Raw genomic sequence first — 15833 nt, 5'->3', positions numbered from 1 at the left:
ATCTGTTCCTCAAAAATTGCTTGGAAATGCCTAAAAAAGAGATTTCTGTCCCAAAATGGGGATCCAGCCCTGGCAGTGCTGGAGTCCCCATCCCTGGAGGGATTTAAAAGCCATGTGGATGTGGCACTTGGGGACGTTTTGGGGACAGTGCTGGGGGGTGGTTGGGTGGTCTTAAAGTGGTTTTTCCAACCTCAATAACTTTATGTGTGGGGTGATCCTTCACCTTCCAAATCTCCCATACCTTGAATATCCAGGAATTTCCTGAGCTGTTTTTGATCTAGCTGGAACCTCCATAATCACCATGGATCTGCCACTGTGAGCATCTCTCAATTCCTGCCTGAATTTTGTTATTTCTTTGGCTTCTACAACATCCCAAGGCACTGAGTTCCCCCATTAAACCATAAAAACTTCTTCATTTTCATGTTTAACTGTTGCCTGTAAACTTTCCTGAGTGCTCCCTGCTTGTTATTGTAAGACAAAGCGTTGATTCACTTCTTTTTTCCCCTCTAATGGAATTATTGAAGGGCTGTGACATTTTGGGACCAGATGACACAACACATCCAGAAGGAGAATGGGTGAATTAGACCCAGTGAACCTCTGCAGTTTATTGTTAACATTTGAATTTATTTCTCCCCAGGAGCACACGTTGATAGGCTCAGACAACTCCCAGGATATCCAGCTGTGTGGAATGGGAATCCTTCCTGAGCACTGCATCATAGACATCACCCCAGAAGGCCAGGTTATGCTGACCCCTCAAAAAAACACCAGGTGAAGGAATAAAATGCAGCCACAGCTGTTTGATAGCTGTCATTTTATCCAGTATTTTATGAGTAATGAGCACAAAGATACTTGGAAAGCAAACTTCATAGTAAGAAAAATTCTGCTTCTTGTATGCTGCTTTTACATTTTAATTGTCACCTGTTCCTCTGTCAACTCCTGTTCCATCCCAGTGAGATTTCTCTCAGGGAGGGTGTTTGTAGCCCAAATTTTCAAAGGGAAGATGAGTAAATTGCGTGTGCTTTCAGCAAGCAGATACTCACTGATTTGCAGCTGTGTAGATGCAACTCCTATCAAAATTTGAATTAATTTTCTAGGAAATCTGTTGATATGCAAAGAGCTGCTGAGGCATTTGTTGCTTTATTCAATTAAGTAGCTCTACTTGAGAAGCAGCTGGCATATTCACATTGATCACAAAATGACATGCAGAGTCAGCATCTGCAATAATTTATTGTTAATGCACAAAATTCAAACTTTTCACGTTTACCCTGCTCAGAGCAGATTGGGCTGGGTGAAAACCTGAGATTCCCTGAAATTTGAGTTATCTCACAATCCTATTTTCAAACTCACTCTGAAATAAAAGAAGTTTCTCATTATTTTAATTAGTGCCTTTAAGCTATTCGTATAGCAAAGGTGTCTGTTGCCTTATTCAAATATTTCTATTTTGTGTCTGTATTTCAGAGCAGTGTGCAAATGCTCTATTGACTTTTTTTTCAGGTTGCTCATTTTTAAGCTCTGATTTTACTCCCCAGACACAGCTGTAATAATATCTGTCTAAATGTACTAAACTTCATGAGTTTAAGAGGTCAAAAGAAGCTGAATTTGAAGCGTGTGAGAAACAGCACTGGGTAGATAAGTGAATTTTCTGGGAATATTTTGTCTGTTTGCAATCCATAAATCTCTTATTCTACCTTTACTTGTTGCAGTATGAAAGTAATACTGGGAGAGGAAGAAATTAAGCTTTACAAAAATATATTTACTTCAGATTTTTGCCTTTTCACAGGACTTTTGTAAATGGCTCTGCTGTCGTGTGTCCCATCCAGCTCCACCACGGAGACAGAATCCTGTGGGGAAACAACCATTTCTTCAGGTAACAGAAATCATTAAAGGAACTGTAAATTGGCACCCACTTTGTGTTGGCTTAAGGTATGAGGAGAGATGGGGATTATAAAAGCAATGCTGATGTTGGACTGGTTTTTATTGCTAAATCTTATTCCAAGGTCACTGTGCTCTCTGTCCCCCTCGTCCCAGCCATTTCTGTGACCTTCCTGTGTCAGACAGGATCACTGGTAGATGTTTTCTGGTCAAGACTGTGCTTTGAAACCCTCTGAAATACCTCAAAAATCAGTGGGTTTGAATGATAATCTTGAATTTCAGTGCTTTATTTTATTCTTAAAAGCAGAACCAACACAAAAAAAGTGAGATTATTATTCCACTTCATTATTGCCCCTAAATTATTTGGATGTAGCATAACTAAAAAATGTCATGATTATCTAAACTGTATTATTGGTAGTATCAGGTACTTAATTATGAGAATGTAGAATGGATTAATTAGTTTACCTTCTGCTCCTGTTTTTGCCCTGAGGAAAACTGCACCCACAAGAGATCAATAAAATCCGAAAGGGGAAAAAAAATCACCTGATTTGGAGGCTCTGCTGAATTTTCACAATATTTAAAAGCGACCCTGCGTTTCAGAGCTGAGCAATTAACAGTCCTTTAAACATTTCCCTCTTATTTAAAGGCTGAATTTGCCAAAGAAGAAGAAGAAGAAGGCAGATCATGAGGAGGAGGAGCGGGACAACTCCATGAAGTGCAGCAACAGCGTGGAGCAGCTGGATGCAGATGGAGACAATTCCAGTGAGGTGTCCAGTGAGATCAACTTCAGCTACGAGTATGCCCAGATGGAGGTCACCATGAAGGCTCTTGGCAGCAATGGTAAGGAGCCACAAAAAGTGTTGGAAATGTGTACAAAATATCAGGATAACCACAGGCTTTTTCCCCTTGTAACTTCCTTTTGGAGAGTTTTTCTTGTCAGTGACTCATCACAGCCATTTTTGTGCTCGAGGAGGGAAAAGTAACCATGGCAGAATGTTTGGTTTGGCAGTGCTTGCTGAGGGGAAGGCCAGAAGTGGAATGCTGGTGGAATTGCAGTCTCAAACCAAAGTGTTTTCGCTTGGCTGTTTATTTTTCTTGTGTTATGTCTCACTCAGGCATTAACTGCAGTGATTTCTGTCTCTGAAACCCTGTTTTTGAGTTTTTGTGGTCTTATGTCCCAGAATGACATTATTTTGGGAAACAGGAGGCCTTTTTTTTTCTTCCCAGCAGCTTGGGCTTTTCCCTTTTCTTAACTCTCTTAAATCATTTGTAAACATGTAAATATTTGTTTTCCTTCAGAATTCAGCAGCACTTTTTAAATACACTCTGCAACAAAACCTAGAGTCTCCCTCTTTTAGACCTGTGTGTCACAGATGGCACAAAAAAAACCACACAAGGACAGGCTGGTGAGAAAAGCAGGACAAGGGATGAGTTTATTTACAAAACTCAATTTTATGCATTTGCTATGGGGCCTGTGGGTTGGAGGATGGAATTCCACCTCTCAGACCACATTGCTCAAGCGAACTGTCAATCAACCTTTTCTTCTCACCTAAAAATATGTAAACAATGAAAGACAGCTAGCAAAACATTGTTTTAGAGTACAAACTGAGAGAAAGTAAAAATTCTGACTCTAATATGAAGAACTTTACAGAAGGCTTAGAAAAGTCTTCAAAACCAGGGCGATGCTCCTGCCCCCATCCAGGACGCTCCTCGTGGATCTCACTGGAGCCCTTCCTTTGTTTTCAAACCCTGCCTAGACCCGATGCAGTCAATCCTGCAAAGCCTGGAGCAGCAGCACGAGGAGGAGAAGAGGTCAGCTCTGGAGAGGCAGAGGCTGATGTACGAGCACGAGCTGGAGCAGCTGCGGCGGCGCCTCTCGCCCGAGAAGCAGCAATTCCGCAGCATGGACAGGTTCTCCTTCCACTCCCCCAGCGCCCAGCAGCGCCTCAGGCAGTGGGCAGAGGAGAGGTGGGTGACCCCCCGTGACCTTCAGGGGGGTTCAGTCAAATTTCTGCGGGGAATTTTGGCGAGATTTTGGTTGTGCTGTGATTGGTGGTTGATTTCTGTGAGGGCGCGCGGAGGACACGGCCAAAATATTTATCTGAGAATCACAGAGTGATGGAACAGGTTGGGTTGGAAGGGACCTCAAAGTCCATCCAGTTCCACCCCTGCCATGGGGAGGACACTTTCCACTATCCCAGGTTGCTCCAAGCCCCATCCAGCCTGGCCTTGGACACCTCCAGAATAACCAGACCTAAAATGGTAGAAAATATGAGAAATGATGAGTTCCTGCTTTGTTATTGAGGAGCTCTGTCCTGATCGGCAGCAAATTTAAGTAAAGATGGGGTGATTGGATGAAATTTTGAGGCTCCTGTGTGAATTTGTTCTTTCATGAGTCATGAAAGCTGCTGGGAGGTTCTTTTTCGTCAGCTGTCTGACCTGGGCAGGGTCTGGCAACCAGAAGAATGCAAATAAAAAAAGGCAGTAAGAGGATGATAGAAAGAATTTGAATCCAGATCACTGTAAAAACCATTTAATAACCACAGAGGGGTCACTGTCCACTCTGCCCCTTCCTGGGTAATGGCACTGAGGTTATTTACTTCAGCCCCTAAATAATCTTTTTCACTATTGGTTCAAAAAGAGCAGCTGCAGGAGGAAGATGAAACCCTAAATAAATGAACGTGGTACAGACATTGTCATGAAAAATACGAATCCAATATATAGTGATAGAAAAGCAACTTTGGAAGTCAAAAAATATTTCAGACAGCCTGACAGGGTGCTAGCTGTGTGCCTGGGATGTTTTGTGGCACCAGATTCCTGGGCTGCACAGTTGCCACTCTCTCTCTTATTTGCCACGAAGGCCAGTGAGCAAGTGGGTCATGTCTGAATAAACTTTTCTCTGTAACGTGGAACATCCAAATCTGTGGAGGGAAAACTCTGGAGTGAGCCACACAATAGTTGCCTGTTCAGCAGATGCATGGACAAGTCTCCAAAGCCAGCAGCATCCTAATTTTTGTATTGTTAAATTCATATGGGTAGGGTTTTTTTCCCTCAGTTGGAATGTGATTTCATACACCTGATTTTTGTGTTAAAAAGGATAAAATTATTTTGATGTGGAGGGACCTGAAAGCCTTTTTAGTTCTACCCCTGCCATGGCCAGGGACCCCCTCCACTGTCCCAGGTTGATCCAAGCCGTCTCCAGCCTGGCCTTGGACACTTCCAGGGATCCAGGGGCAGCCACAGCTTCTTTGGGAAACCTGTTCCAGTGCCTCCCAGCCAGGAATTCCTTCCCAATATCCCACCCAAATCTTCACTTTTTTAGTTTGAAGCCATTCCCTGTGTCCTGTCCCTCCATCCCTTGTCCCCAGTCCCTCTCCAGCTCTCCTGGAGCCCCTTTAGGCTCTGGAAGGGGCTCTGAGCTCTCCCTGGATCCTTCTCCAGGTGAGCACCCCCAGCTCTCCCAGCCTGGCTCCAGAGCAGAGGGGCTCCACCCCTTGGAACATCTCCATGGCCTCCTCTGGACTCTCTCCAAGTCAGGGAGATGATGCAGATGATGCAGGAAGCCCCAGACCCAAGAGCTGGGACCCAAGGATGTTGTGTAGGGCAGTGTCCAAACCTTTGCACAAGTCCAGGTGAAGCCCAGGCCTTGTGAACACGAGGCTGCTCCTGGGTTTTCTGGAGGGGCTCATCTGTCCAATATCTGTAGCAGCCCCAGTAAAATGTCACCTGTCCCTTCCCTCTTTAATCCTCACCCACAAGCTCCCAGTCGCCTCCTCATCCATTTGTTTTGCTTTCAGTCATAAAGTGACTGTGCTAAGCTGCTGCGTTCCAACTTTCCATCATAAACCTGATGATTTTCCCTGTCTCCCCTTCCCAATCCCATTCTTGCAGAGAAGAAATGCTGACCCACAGCCTGAGGAAGCTGCGAGAGCAGATTGTTAAAGCCAATTTGTACGTGAGAGAAGCCAATTTTATCGGAGAGGAGCTGGACAAGAGGACAGAGTACAAAGTGACCCTCCAGATCCCAGCCTCAAGCCTTAATGCCAACAGCAAGGTACAGCCACCCTGACTGAATTAAATGGTTGTTCACTAAGTTTGTCCCTCAGTGTTGAGATTTCTTTTACTCTGGCTGTAATGGTTGAGTTAGTTTTCCACTGATGGGTGTTAAATACATCTCTGCTATATCCTTATCTTATTTTATACCATGAAAATGCTCTCATGTGCCTTAAAAGAGAAATGTTTTGGTGCAAGACCTTTCCCCTGGTGTTGAAGATCCCCCTTGCTGCCATTGCAGAGTGACAAAGTCTCTGCAGGTTGGGTAACATCTGTTGCAAGTGTTTACCTTCCCTTTGAGGACCTTTGGCTTTGCATCATCCTGCAAAGGTTCTGCCATCCCTGTTGTGGAGGGAGGAACTGGAGCAGAGAGGATTTGGGTTGTTTGTTCCCAGGCATCTTAGAAACTTTGGAAGGAGGGATCTGAACCCAGATTTCCGTGCCTCAGGCTGGATGCCTGAGCTGGTGTTATTTCCTGAAGCCAAATCAATATTTTGGTGATACTCAACCTATCCTAATACAATAGATGGATTTTATTCCAGGATTATCACTTCTGTCAGTTGTTTCTGAAGTTTTTCTCGCCGTCTTCTGGGGAAGACACATCCAGAAACAGGATGGTAAAGGGGGTTAAGTGTCTGCACTAGCTGAAAGTTGCAGGCAGTAGTAATTTTAGCTGGAACTCCGGGCCTGCTGTAACTTGAGGATATTTGTGAAATACTTAAACGTTCCCATTTCTAACACTTATGCAAGGTGAAAATCCATGGAAACCAGTGCCTGTAGCTGTGATTAGACCTCCCAGTTAAAGTGGACACCAATCCACTGTGACAGCTGAACTCAGAGCCTGTCACGCTCCGATTTGGCTGCTCAAGCCAGAATAAAAAAAGAGAACAGACTTTCCCCAAAGATACTCCCAAGTTTGTGTTAGTTTTAAACTCTTTTTTCACTGTTGTGACACAAATTCCTTCTTGGCATCCCTTCAATGGCAGAGAGGTGCAATTCTGAGTGAGCCTGCAATCCAGGTGAGGAGGAAAGGGAAAGGCAAACAGATCTGGTCACTGGAAAAGCTGGAGAATCGACTGGTGGATATGAGGGACCTTTACCAGGAATGGAAAGACTGTGAGGAAGACAATCCAGTAAGTAAAAATTACATTCCTGGAATTACATTCCTGCTGCATTTGCAGGAGGATTGTTGGGTGGAGGTGGGAATATGCAAAGAGCTGAGTTTCCCTGAGGTTTTGCTTTTCCTGGCACTGAACTGATCCTGAGCATTTCATTAACCCTTATCCTGCATAGTTTGGTGAGGGAATGGAGCACACAACAGGAAGCAGCAGGTAACACAAGAGCAGTTCATGTTCAGGAATCTGGCAGAATTAAGGAGAACTTGCTCAGAACAGGCCTTACCCAAAGAAAAATTCATTTCCATTCTTCCGGTTATCTAATCTGGCCTCTTGCTTGAGTCCCTTTTTCTTTCACTGGGCTGGTTGTGCACCACTTTGCAAAGTGTTTCCTGGGGGAGGTTTGGTTTCCTGACAGGACTCTGGATTTGCTTGCAGGTGATGAGAGCTTATTTCAGGAGAGCTGATCCCTTCTACGACGAGCAGGAAAACCACAGCCTTATTGGAGTAGCCAATGTTTTCCTTGAGTGCCTGTTCTATGATGTGAAGCTTCAATATGCAGTTCCAATCATCAATCAGAAGGGAGAGGTTTGTCTTTCTTTATAATCTTTATAATCTATCCTTACTCAGTTGTTTGATTACAGCCTGTGGATCTTGCTATCAGGATGGAGCAGATAATTTCCAATTTCATGTGCACAAGTTCTGCACCAACAGTGTGGAATTGTGTAAATCCCATAATATTTGACTGGAGTTTTCAGACAGCTCTGAATCCCAGTGATTGAGAAAGGAGAAAGCTTCCTGAGCACCTTCCTGAGAGGAAAAAGCCCAAAATAAATCCTTAGGATGAGCTAAAACTCCACTGGTTTCACTGCCTGCTATCAGGAAAATAGGTTCTTAAATTTATTCTGTAAGAACAACTTCAAAGGCAGCAGAGCACACCAGGCAGTGTTCTCCATGGTCAGCATCAAGTGTGCACTTTGCAGACTCTCCAGAGACTGGTTTGAAGGTGAGATTGTTCCCCAAAGTCACCCAGCAGCTGATTTCTTCATGGTTTTTACAAAAAAGGCTTTTTGATTCTTGCTCCGAAGTGTTCTTCCTGTGGTGCAACAAAAGCAGAGTGCAGGAGCAGAGGAAAAAGGAATAAAAATAGGAATAAAAATAAAATAAGGAAAAAAGTTGGCTGCTTACAGACTGGGAGGGGTGAACCTGTCACTGTTTGCTGGCACACAAATAATTCTGATTCCTGTCCTGCCAGGTTTCAGGTCGTCTCCACGTCGAAGTCGTTCGCGTGAGCGGGGAAATCGATGACAGGCTGGTGGGAGGTGAGGACAGCCCTGACTACTCGAGTGAGAACGACATCCAGGAGAGAAAACTTGTCTGCAGGGTGAGTTCCAGAGGTGTCCCAACCTCTGAGCCACCTTTTCTCTTCCCAAACTGAGTCAGAAAGAAATCCTGGGCTTCTGGGAGTTGGGTATCTCGTCGTAACCTCATTTTGTTTCTGGAATTGACACAAGATCATGACTTGGAGTTCATTCCTTTCATTAATTGCATTTATATGCCAAAGGCTCACCCCAGGCAGTTTCATGGAATCCAGGGAAGATTTTTGTTAGGATTGGCACTGCAATATCCAATTCAAGAAGAGTCACAGAATCTGATAAACTCCCATCATTCTAGGAATCATGATCTCTTAATATTTCTTCTTCTCTCAATACTTCTTTCTCTAAAGATTAAATATTTCACAAAATATGTACAGTGTGTTTATTACTGTTAGTAGTAAAAAGAAAATTAGTAGAAAGTATTTACTAGCAGTTCTTTGTTATATTAAAACTACAAGCTACAGGTAAGAAAAGAAAGGCAAAAAACATTAGAGGGAGCCATCCCCAGCCTTTGACTTCTGGACAATATGAACAATTTGGGAGAAATTGTGCTTTTTTCCACACTTTTTATGCTGTCCCATAGAGCTTCAGTGTTTATAAGCAGGATGGAGCATTTTGGCAAAAAATATTCCTGCCCAATCATGAGGATGGTATTTTTTGCAGAAGTCCAACTCATTTGGTCTTAATTTGACAAACGGAGAATAAAAGTTTATGAAATATGTGATGAATATGATGGCTTTGTTTAGATCAGAATGAGAATTCTCAACATTCTGTTCCTATTTGGCCTTGATTTGATGAGGGGACAGGCTGATGTTGCATTCTCTGGGGTTGATTTTGGGTTATTTCCAGCATCACAGAGTAAGAACAAGTAGTATCTTAAACCCAGGATTTTTAGAGCATAAAGGAGCCACTGGAAAACGAATTTTTTATTGTAATCCTCTTCAATTGCAATGGGTTTGGTGCATTTCACCATTAAAAATGAGCAGAATGTCCCTTCCAGGAAATATGAGCCTGGTGACATCTAGTGACTGTGTTCACTGCTGCACTCCAAATGTTGTCTCCAATGAGTATCAGTGCAGAAATTTCATTTGCTAAATTGTTTTTGCTTTGCTATCTTATCTTTTTTAACCCTTTGCAGTGAAACATTGTTCTGTCAGGTGATGTTTTTAACTCCATGCCTGATGAATAAATTTTTCATTTCTTTTCTCACCTCCTTTCCAGATTAAAATACTTCAAGCTACAGGTTTGCCACAGCACCTGTCCAACTTTGTGTTCTGCAAATACACATTTTGGGATCAAGTGGAGCCAGTTATTGTTGCACCTGAGGTGGATCCTTCCCAGTCTTCCATCAGCAAGGAGCCACGGTGCATGGTTGTCTTTGACCACTGCAATGTAATTTATTTCTCTGTTTTATTAATTAAACTGTTGGGCAGGCACAAAAAAAAAAAAAAAAGAAGGTTTAGGTTTGTGTAGTAGTTTTATCTGCCTCTTTTCTCACATTATATTTCATGATGCCCTAAGACAATTTTTAATTTCATTGTGTTGATACACTTATATTTTTTTAATAAGAAGTTAAAACGTCTTCAGAGTCCATTTAAGTTTGATTCTTGTGCACTGTTCATTTGTACAAAAATTACTGAAGGTGAAGTGGGTTAGTAAAGGAAAACATCAGTTCATCAGAGAAACTTGAATTAGAATTTCTCCACAGTAAAATTCACTGTGGATGAAGGATATTTATCTGAGGATATTTGATGTCAGTAACTGGGCTGATCACTCCAAACCCTGATGAAATGAAGAGAAATGTCCCAATTCTGGGACCTGGGGCTGCTGTGGATGCTGAAGTTGGGTTGTTAGAGCTCAGAACAGGTTATTTAGGACAGACTCTTTCTTCCCACTGCCTTTGGAGCAGCTGAGCAGAGGCATCTTTAAAAGAGACTTCTAAAGTCAGCTTGGATGAATCCCAGCCAAATCACCCCAGCCCTCACCGTGTTCTATCATTTCTTATCACACTGAGCAATTTATTCCTCTTGCCATTTGTGAAATGGATGTAACACCTTCTGATGAGTTTTGATTTTCTGATTCTGAACATTACAGCATATGCTTTGATTTATTTTATTTTCCTGAGCCATTGGCTCAGGGCTTCCGTCAGTCTGTGGTCATTTTTCAGCTCATTACAGGCTTTAATCTTTGGAAAATCACATACCTTTGACCTGCCTCCTGATTTTACAAACTGAGGCAGCACTTCCTTCACCCTGGATTGTGTCTTGGGAACCAAGGGGATTTTTAATAAATGCTTTTATTAAAATCAGAGCAGTAAAATCTCCCGGCCTGAGTGGTGTAGTCACATTTACCAACTGATTTGTCCCTTCCAGGAGGTTTCTGTGAATATTTCTGAGGATTTCATGGAGCATCTTTACGATGGTGCTTTGGCCATTGAGGTTTACGGGCACAAGCAGAGCGGCGACCGCAAAAACCCAGCCCTGTGGGATTTGGGAATAATTCAGGCCAAAACACGCAGCCTTCGGGACAGGTGAGTGTGGGAAACACATCTTTGGGTTGGAATTTGGGGAAAATCACTTTTTTTAGAAGCAACTTTTTCTTTTTTTTTTAAAGAAGCAGCTGCGGTGCCCAGTTTTGAAGCAGGTTTTGGGTAAGGAGTCAGATTTTGAACTGACTCCAGTTCATTCCTGGCTGTGAAATGCCATCCCTGTAGTGCTTCCACTGGAAAAGCATTATTCCTTATTACCTCAATTTGGATAAATATGCAATATTGTGGTAATTCAGACTGCAGGGGGAGTTGTTTGTTTGCTGGCACCATTTGTTGTCCCCAAAGTAATCTTGCAGCAGCATTTTATTCAATGTGAGATGTTTTGCCTCTTCAGTTAGAAGGCAGCTCTGCATCTTAATTTATTGGCAGTTACTTCTCTTTTTACTTGCAGCTTAAGCTTATGTTGACTATTAAGCTGCATATATGGAAATTTAAAATAAAAATCAGGGAAATACGACAGAGAGGAAAAGGATGCTCTAAAATAGTGAGTTGTGTTTGATAGCTAAGTAGTGAGCACCTCTATCCCTTTTAATTTTGGAGTTCTACAAAAATTGCTGGTTCTTATTAAGCTGTGGGAAGGGTTGGAGAGAAGGCAGTGACATGAAGAAGGTCAGGAAAGTGCTCTGAATCTCGAGAGCTTGTGAGACAATGTCACATTTCATTTTTCTGTCTTCCATCTCACTCTGATTGCCCTGACAACACCGGGCCTCTGTGGCAGGAGCTGAGACCAGGGCTTAAATGTGAAATTGGGGCTTGGATTGGAATCAGGAAAAGGTTTATTTCTGATCTTTGACTAAAACAGCTGTCAGGAAAATTCAGGAGCACTGCACAGCTGCTACCTGTAAACGGTGCATTTATTGCAGCAGTTGTTGCTGCTTCAGTCTGCACTCTCAGCTCATCAGTTTTGATGTTTTCATTCCTTTTTCTTTGGGGAAAAAAGAAACAAAACAGCCAAAAAACCAAAGCAACAAGGCAGTGTGTGTCCTGTTGTGCAGGTGGAGTGAGGTGACCCGCAAAGTGGAGCTGTGGGTTCAGATCCTGGAGCTGAATGAGAACGGGGAGTACTGTCCCGTGGAGGTCACCCCCGCCAGGGACGTCAGCACAGGAGGCATCTTCCAGCTCAGACAGGTGAGGTGGCACAGGCTGTGCAAAAATCACCTGGGGACCTCTGCTTTCCATGGCCAGGGTGTGCAAGGAAGCCTCGAGCTCAGGTGCAAAACAAAACGCTGTGGGAGACAGCAAAACTCAGCTTAAAGGTGATCAAAGCCCTCCCTGTCACCTTTTTGCTCTGTCCTGTGCCAGCACCTGGCAGAGGGGACATCAGTCTCCACTGAAATTCATTATTTTTTAAAGAGGCCCAGAGTTCCTTTTTATTTGATCCTTCCAGCCAAGCACTCCTTTGTTCTTTGAATTCTACCTGCTTTAAATTGTTAATACCTGACTGGACAGCTCACATTTTTAAATGATGAGTTATTGATAAGCAACACGAGGAATCAGTAAATGTTGGATTCAAGCTGCTCTTCTGGCCTCACCAACCCTTTTGATTTTTAATTTTCTTTTTTTTATTTACAGGGGTTTTTTTTCCCCATACAGTTTTACTAAAGAGCTTTGCTGCACTGATACCATCAGTAGGTCAGAATTTTCAGCCAAGGAGAGCAGAGTCAGGAAAAGTTCACTGAAACTCCAGTAGCTCATCAAATCAGACTATTTTGTAGCTGGGGAGAAGATCCCATTTCCTGCCCTCAGATGTATTAAAAATAAAATCCTATAAGGGAGGAGTATGTTTGAAAACCCTTCAGAAAAGTAAACTGGGGAGTTGCTGGATGCTGAGCTTTTCTTTTTCTCTTTAAATATAAATCCTTGCAGCAGGAGGAGGGATCTCTTGAACACTGGGTCATTGGGATTGCAGCACTCTGTTCTTCCCAAAAGAAAAGTATTATACTCCCTGCCAATGGCTGCCAGTAGAGGTCTCTCTGGAATTAAATTTTCAGCACTCAATATATTAATTTATTTTTAAAGAAGCATTTCAAATTGTTCTTTTGGACAGGGGCAATCTCGACGAATCCAGGTTGAAGTGAAATCTGTGCAGGAATCTGGGACCCTGCCACTGATGGAGGAATCCATTTTATCTGTCGGCGTTGGCTGTGTTCAAATAAAACATGTCAAGTCACAAAATTATCAGGTAAAACTCTGAATATTTACTGTTTCCAAGAGCTGGAAAGCATAAAGGGAATCATTTTCCATGGAAAAATGACACTTGTAAGATGTTTTGTGTCTCTTCTGGTTTTGGTTGGGTTTTTTTTCCATCTTTGAGAGCAGCACAGCCTTAACACACCACCAGAAGAAGAAAAGAAAATGCAAACATTCCTAAAATCCATTAGGAGTTTTTCCTGTAGATTTTACTTCAAGTATTAGACACAGAAAGCAATATTAAGTAAGTATTGAAAATAAAAATTAATTGAAATATTCCAATTAAAAATTAAAATAAACCAGTGCATAATCTATTTAAACAGTGTCCAGTTACAAATGTTAGAATTCCATGAAGCACTTGTGGCCCACAGTAGATATTGGGCAGTTGTTTGACAATCTCACACTCTGCATCCCACGTGTATCCCTCTCTTTTTAGGGTTTGTCTTCTTGCACTGCTCCTTTGAGTTTCTGGTGCACTTCTGTTTCCCCCACAACAGATAAATGAGAATTCAGTGACTCCCTGGAGCTGGCAAAGCCAAAATCTGGTGCAGCAGCAGAAGTCTCTGAAATTGTTTGATTTGCTGCCCTGTTTGTTAAATTGAAAAGCAGGAGATGTCCCAAACATTTCTCCTGTTGACAGCACATGATTCAATCCATGTCTGCTCCCTTTTTTTTGCCTAATCAGGAAGGCTTTTCCTCTGAGCTCTGAAGTACTTGGGGTTTCTGTTGTCTCCTAACCAAGTCAATCCTTTCCCATTTTGGGTACAAAAAGGGGGATTTTTTCCACCTTTCCAGCAGCATCCTGGGCAGATTGTTCCTGTTATTCCCCATGAGGCTCCTGCTGGCTCTTCCTGCAGTTTTTCCACCCCAGCAGCCCCTGATACCCCACATTTCCTTCCTGTAAAGCCAGGAGGCTCCTGAATGAAGCAAGTTTCTCTCCCAGGACAGACTGATTGATTCTTGCAGTTTTTTCTTGACCCACACCCTGCAAGTTCCCCTTCCAGCCTGTTTTGTAGGGACAAATCCCTGTGGAGCATCCTCTCTGCCTCACCTCATTTATTCCCCAGTGAATTCCTGATCCACTGACCAGTTCCAGACTTATCTCACAGAGCTGGCCATCCCCAAATTGTACATTCTGTCAAGGGGAAAGACTTAAACTCAACTTGAGAGAGAGAAACCAAAGAGTTGTGCCTGACACTGATAATTCCCATTGGAAAGAGCCACTGAAAATCAGATTTTATGAGACCCGTCGCTTATAATAGGCTTTGAACATCAGCACCTGGATTTTTTAGTCCCTTATTATCATTTCTCTTACCTCAGGTAAATCAGGTATCTCTGGAATGTGAAAGATTTTCTAAAGACCTTGAACTGAGGAAATGCCCCTTCTCTATGGCTTTTTAATTTTAGCTTAGCCAAGTTTTTGCTTTCATGATTAAGGTAGAAAAGTAGGCTCTGGTGGCTCGTTATTGCTTAACTAGGTGAGTAATAACTCCCTGAGGAGTGGAGCCCTCATTCCTTTTGCATTCCCTGTGAGGAGGGGAAGTTGTGCTCACTGCAAGTGGCTCTGCTTGGGATGAAGATGAGAATTAAAGGTGGTGCCTGCCATCAGAAAATGATGGGAATAAAAGGTTGAAAGTCTGCATTGACACTCCTGGTGTGGCTGCTGTTTGAATTACCATGTCCAGGGAAGGGAACAGAGCTGGGGAAGGGAATGGAGCACCAGGAGAGGCTGAGGGAGCTGGGAAAGGGGCTCAGCCTGGAGAAAAGGAGACTCCAGGGGGAATTTTCCTCTCTGGAATTCCCTGACAGGAGGGGGCAGCCAAGTGGGATCGGGATTTCTCCCAGGCAATGGGGTCAGGATGAGAGGGAACAGCCTTAAATTATGCCAGGGGAGGTTCAGGTTGGATATTTGGGACAATTCCTTCATGGAAAGGGCTCTCCAGCCCTGGCACAGCTACCCAGAGTCCCCATCCCTGGAAGTGTGGAAAAAACGTGGATGTGGCACTTGAGGTTCAGTGCTGACCATGGGGGTGCTGCTGCTTGAAGGTTGGGCTCAATGATCTTAAAAGCCTTTTCCAACCTTAAGAGTTCTGGGATTTTGGGAATCTGTACCAAACTTGGATTTTTCAGCACTTGCTGTAACATTCCCATTTAAATCTTAGAGGTAAAACAGCATTTTTATTTGCTGTCCAGGATCAAAAGGTTTGAAGCTGTTTCTCCTGTCTCTTTCTTGTATTCCACTTTCTTTCAATTATTAAGTCTTCTAATAGTTACATTCCTGTGAATTTTTCCATTATAATTACTGGATTGTTCTGGTTGGTGTTTAGATGAGATGACTGCAGCAAATCTTTGGGATTCAGTGGATTTTAATTCTGTGACCATGCCACTGCTGAACTCAGACTTTTATTTATATGTAAGACTGTTAATATTGCTTAAAATAGTCACAGCTTTTGCATTCAGCGTGTTTCCTGCTATCAAAAAAAAAATTAATGGCTTTTTTTGTGTGTTTTGGCCTAGGAAGAAGAGGATGAAATGGACAGTTACCAGGTAAAAATTTAAAATTCTCTCCTACAAACGCAGAAGTTTTCAGATGAAAGCATAGTAGAGGAGGAACTGAACATTCTTAAGGATACTCAGGTGTTTGGAGGTTTTTTTAAAGGACATGAGCACTTGAAAGAG

General features: G+C 42.8%; 1 protein-coding gene across 5 annotated transcripts in view; it reads left to right on the top strand.

Annotated features, from left to right (window-relative positions):
- The window catches only part of KIF13B (kinesin family member 13B), a 121445-nt gene that overhangs the window by 69532 nt on the left and 36080 nt on the right, over positions 1-15833 (top strand). For all 5 annotated transcript variants that reach the window (XM_063422946.1, XM_063422929.1, XM_063422960.1 and 2 more), the window contains exons 14-26: positions 638-768; positions 1781-1867; positions 2519-2712; positions 3630-3840; positions 5764-5926; positions 6912-7058; positions 7479-7628; positions 8296-8424; positions 9638-9808; positions 10789-10946; positions 11960-12092; positions 13012-13146; positions 15672-15701. In XM_063422946.1, coding sequence (XP_063279016.1) covers positions 638-768; positions 1781-1867; positions 2519-2712; positions 3630-3840; positions 5764-5926; positions 6912-7058; positions 7479-7628; positions 8296-8424; positions 9638-9808; positions 10789-10946; positions 11960-12092; positions 13012-13146; positions 15672-15701 — 1839 coding nt within the window. The remainder of the gene's footprint in view (positions 1-637; positions 769-1780; positions 1868-2518; positions 2713-3629; positions 3841-5763; positions 5927-6911; positions 7059-7478; positions 7629-8295; positions 8425-9637; positions 9809-10788; positions 10947-11959; positions 12093-13011; positions 13147-15671; positions 15702-15833) is intronic.

The sequence above is a fragment of the Prinia subflava genome, chromosome 2 (assembly GCF_021018805.1).
Source record: "Prinia subflava isolate CZ2003 ecotype Zambia chromosome 2, Cam_Psub_1.2, whole genome shotgun sequence".
Lineage (NCBI taxonomy): Eukaryota > Metazoa > Chordata > Aves > Passeriformes > Cisticolidae > Prinia > Prinia subflava.
Note: the sequence above shows the minus strand (reverse complement) of the source record. Positions and strands in the feature narration are given on the sequence as shown.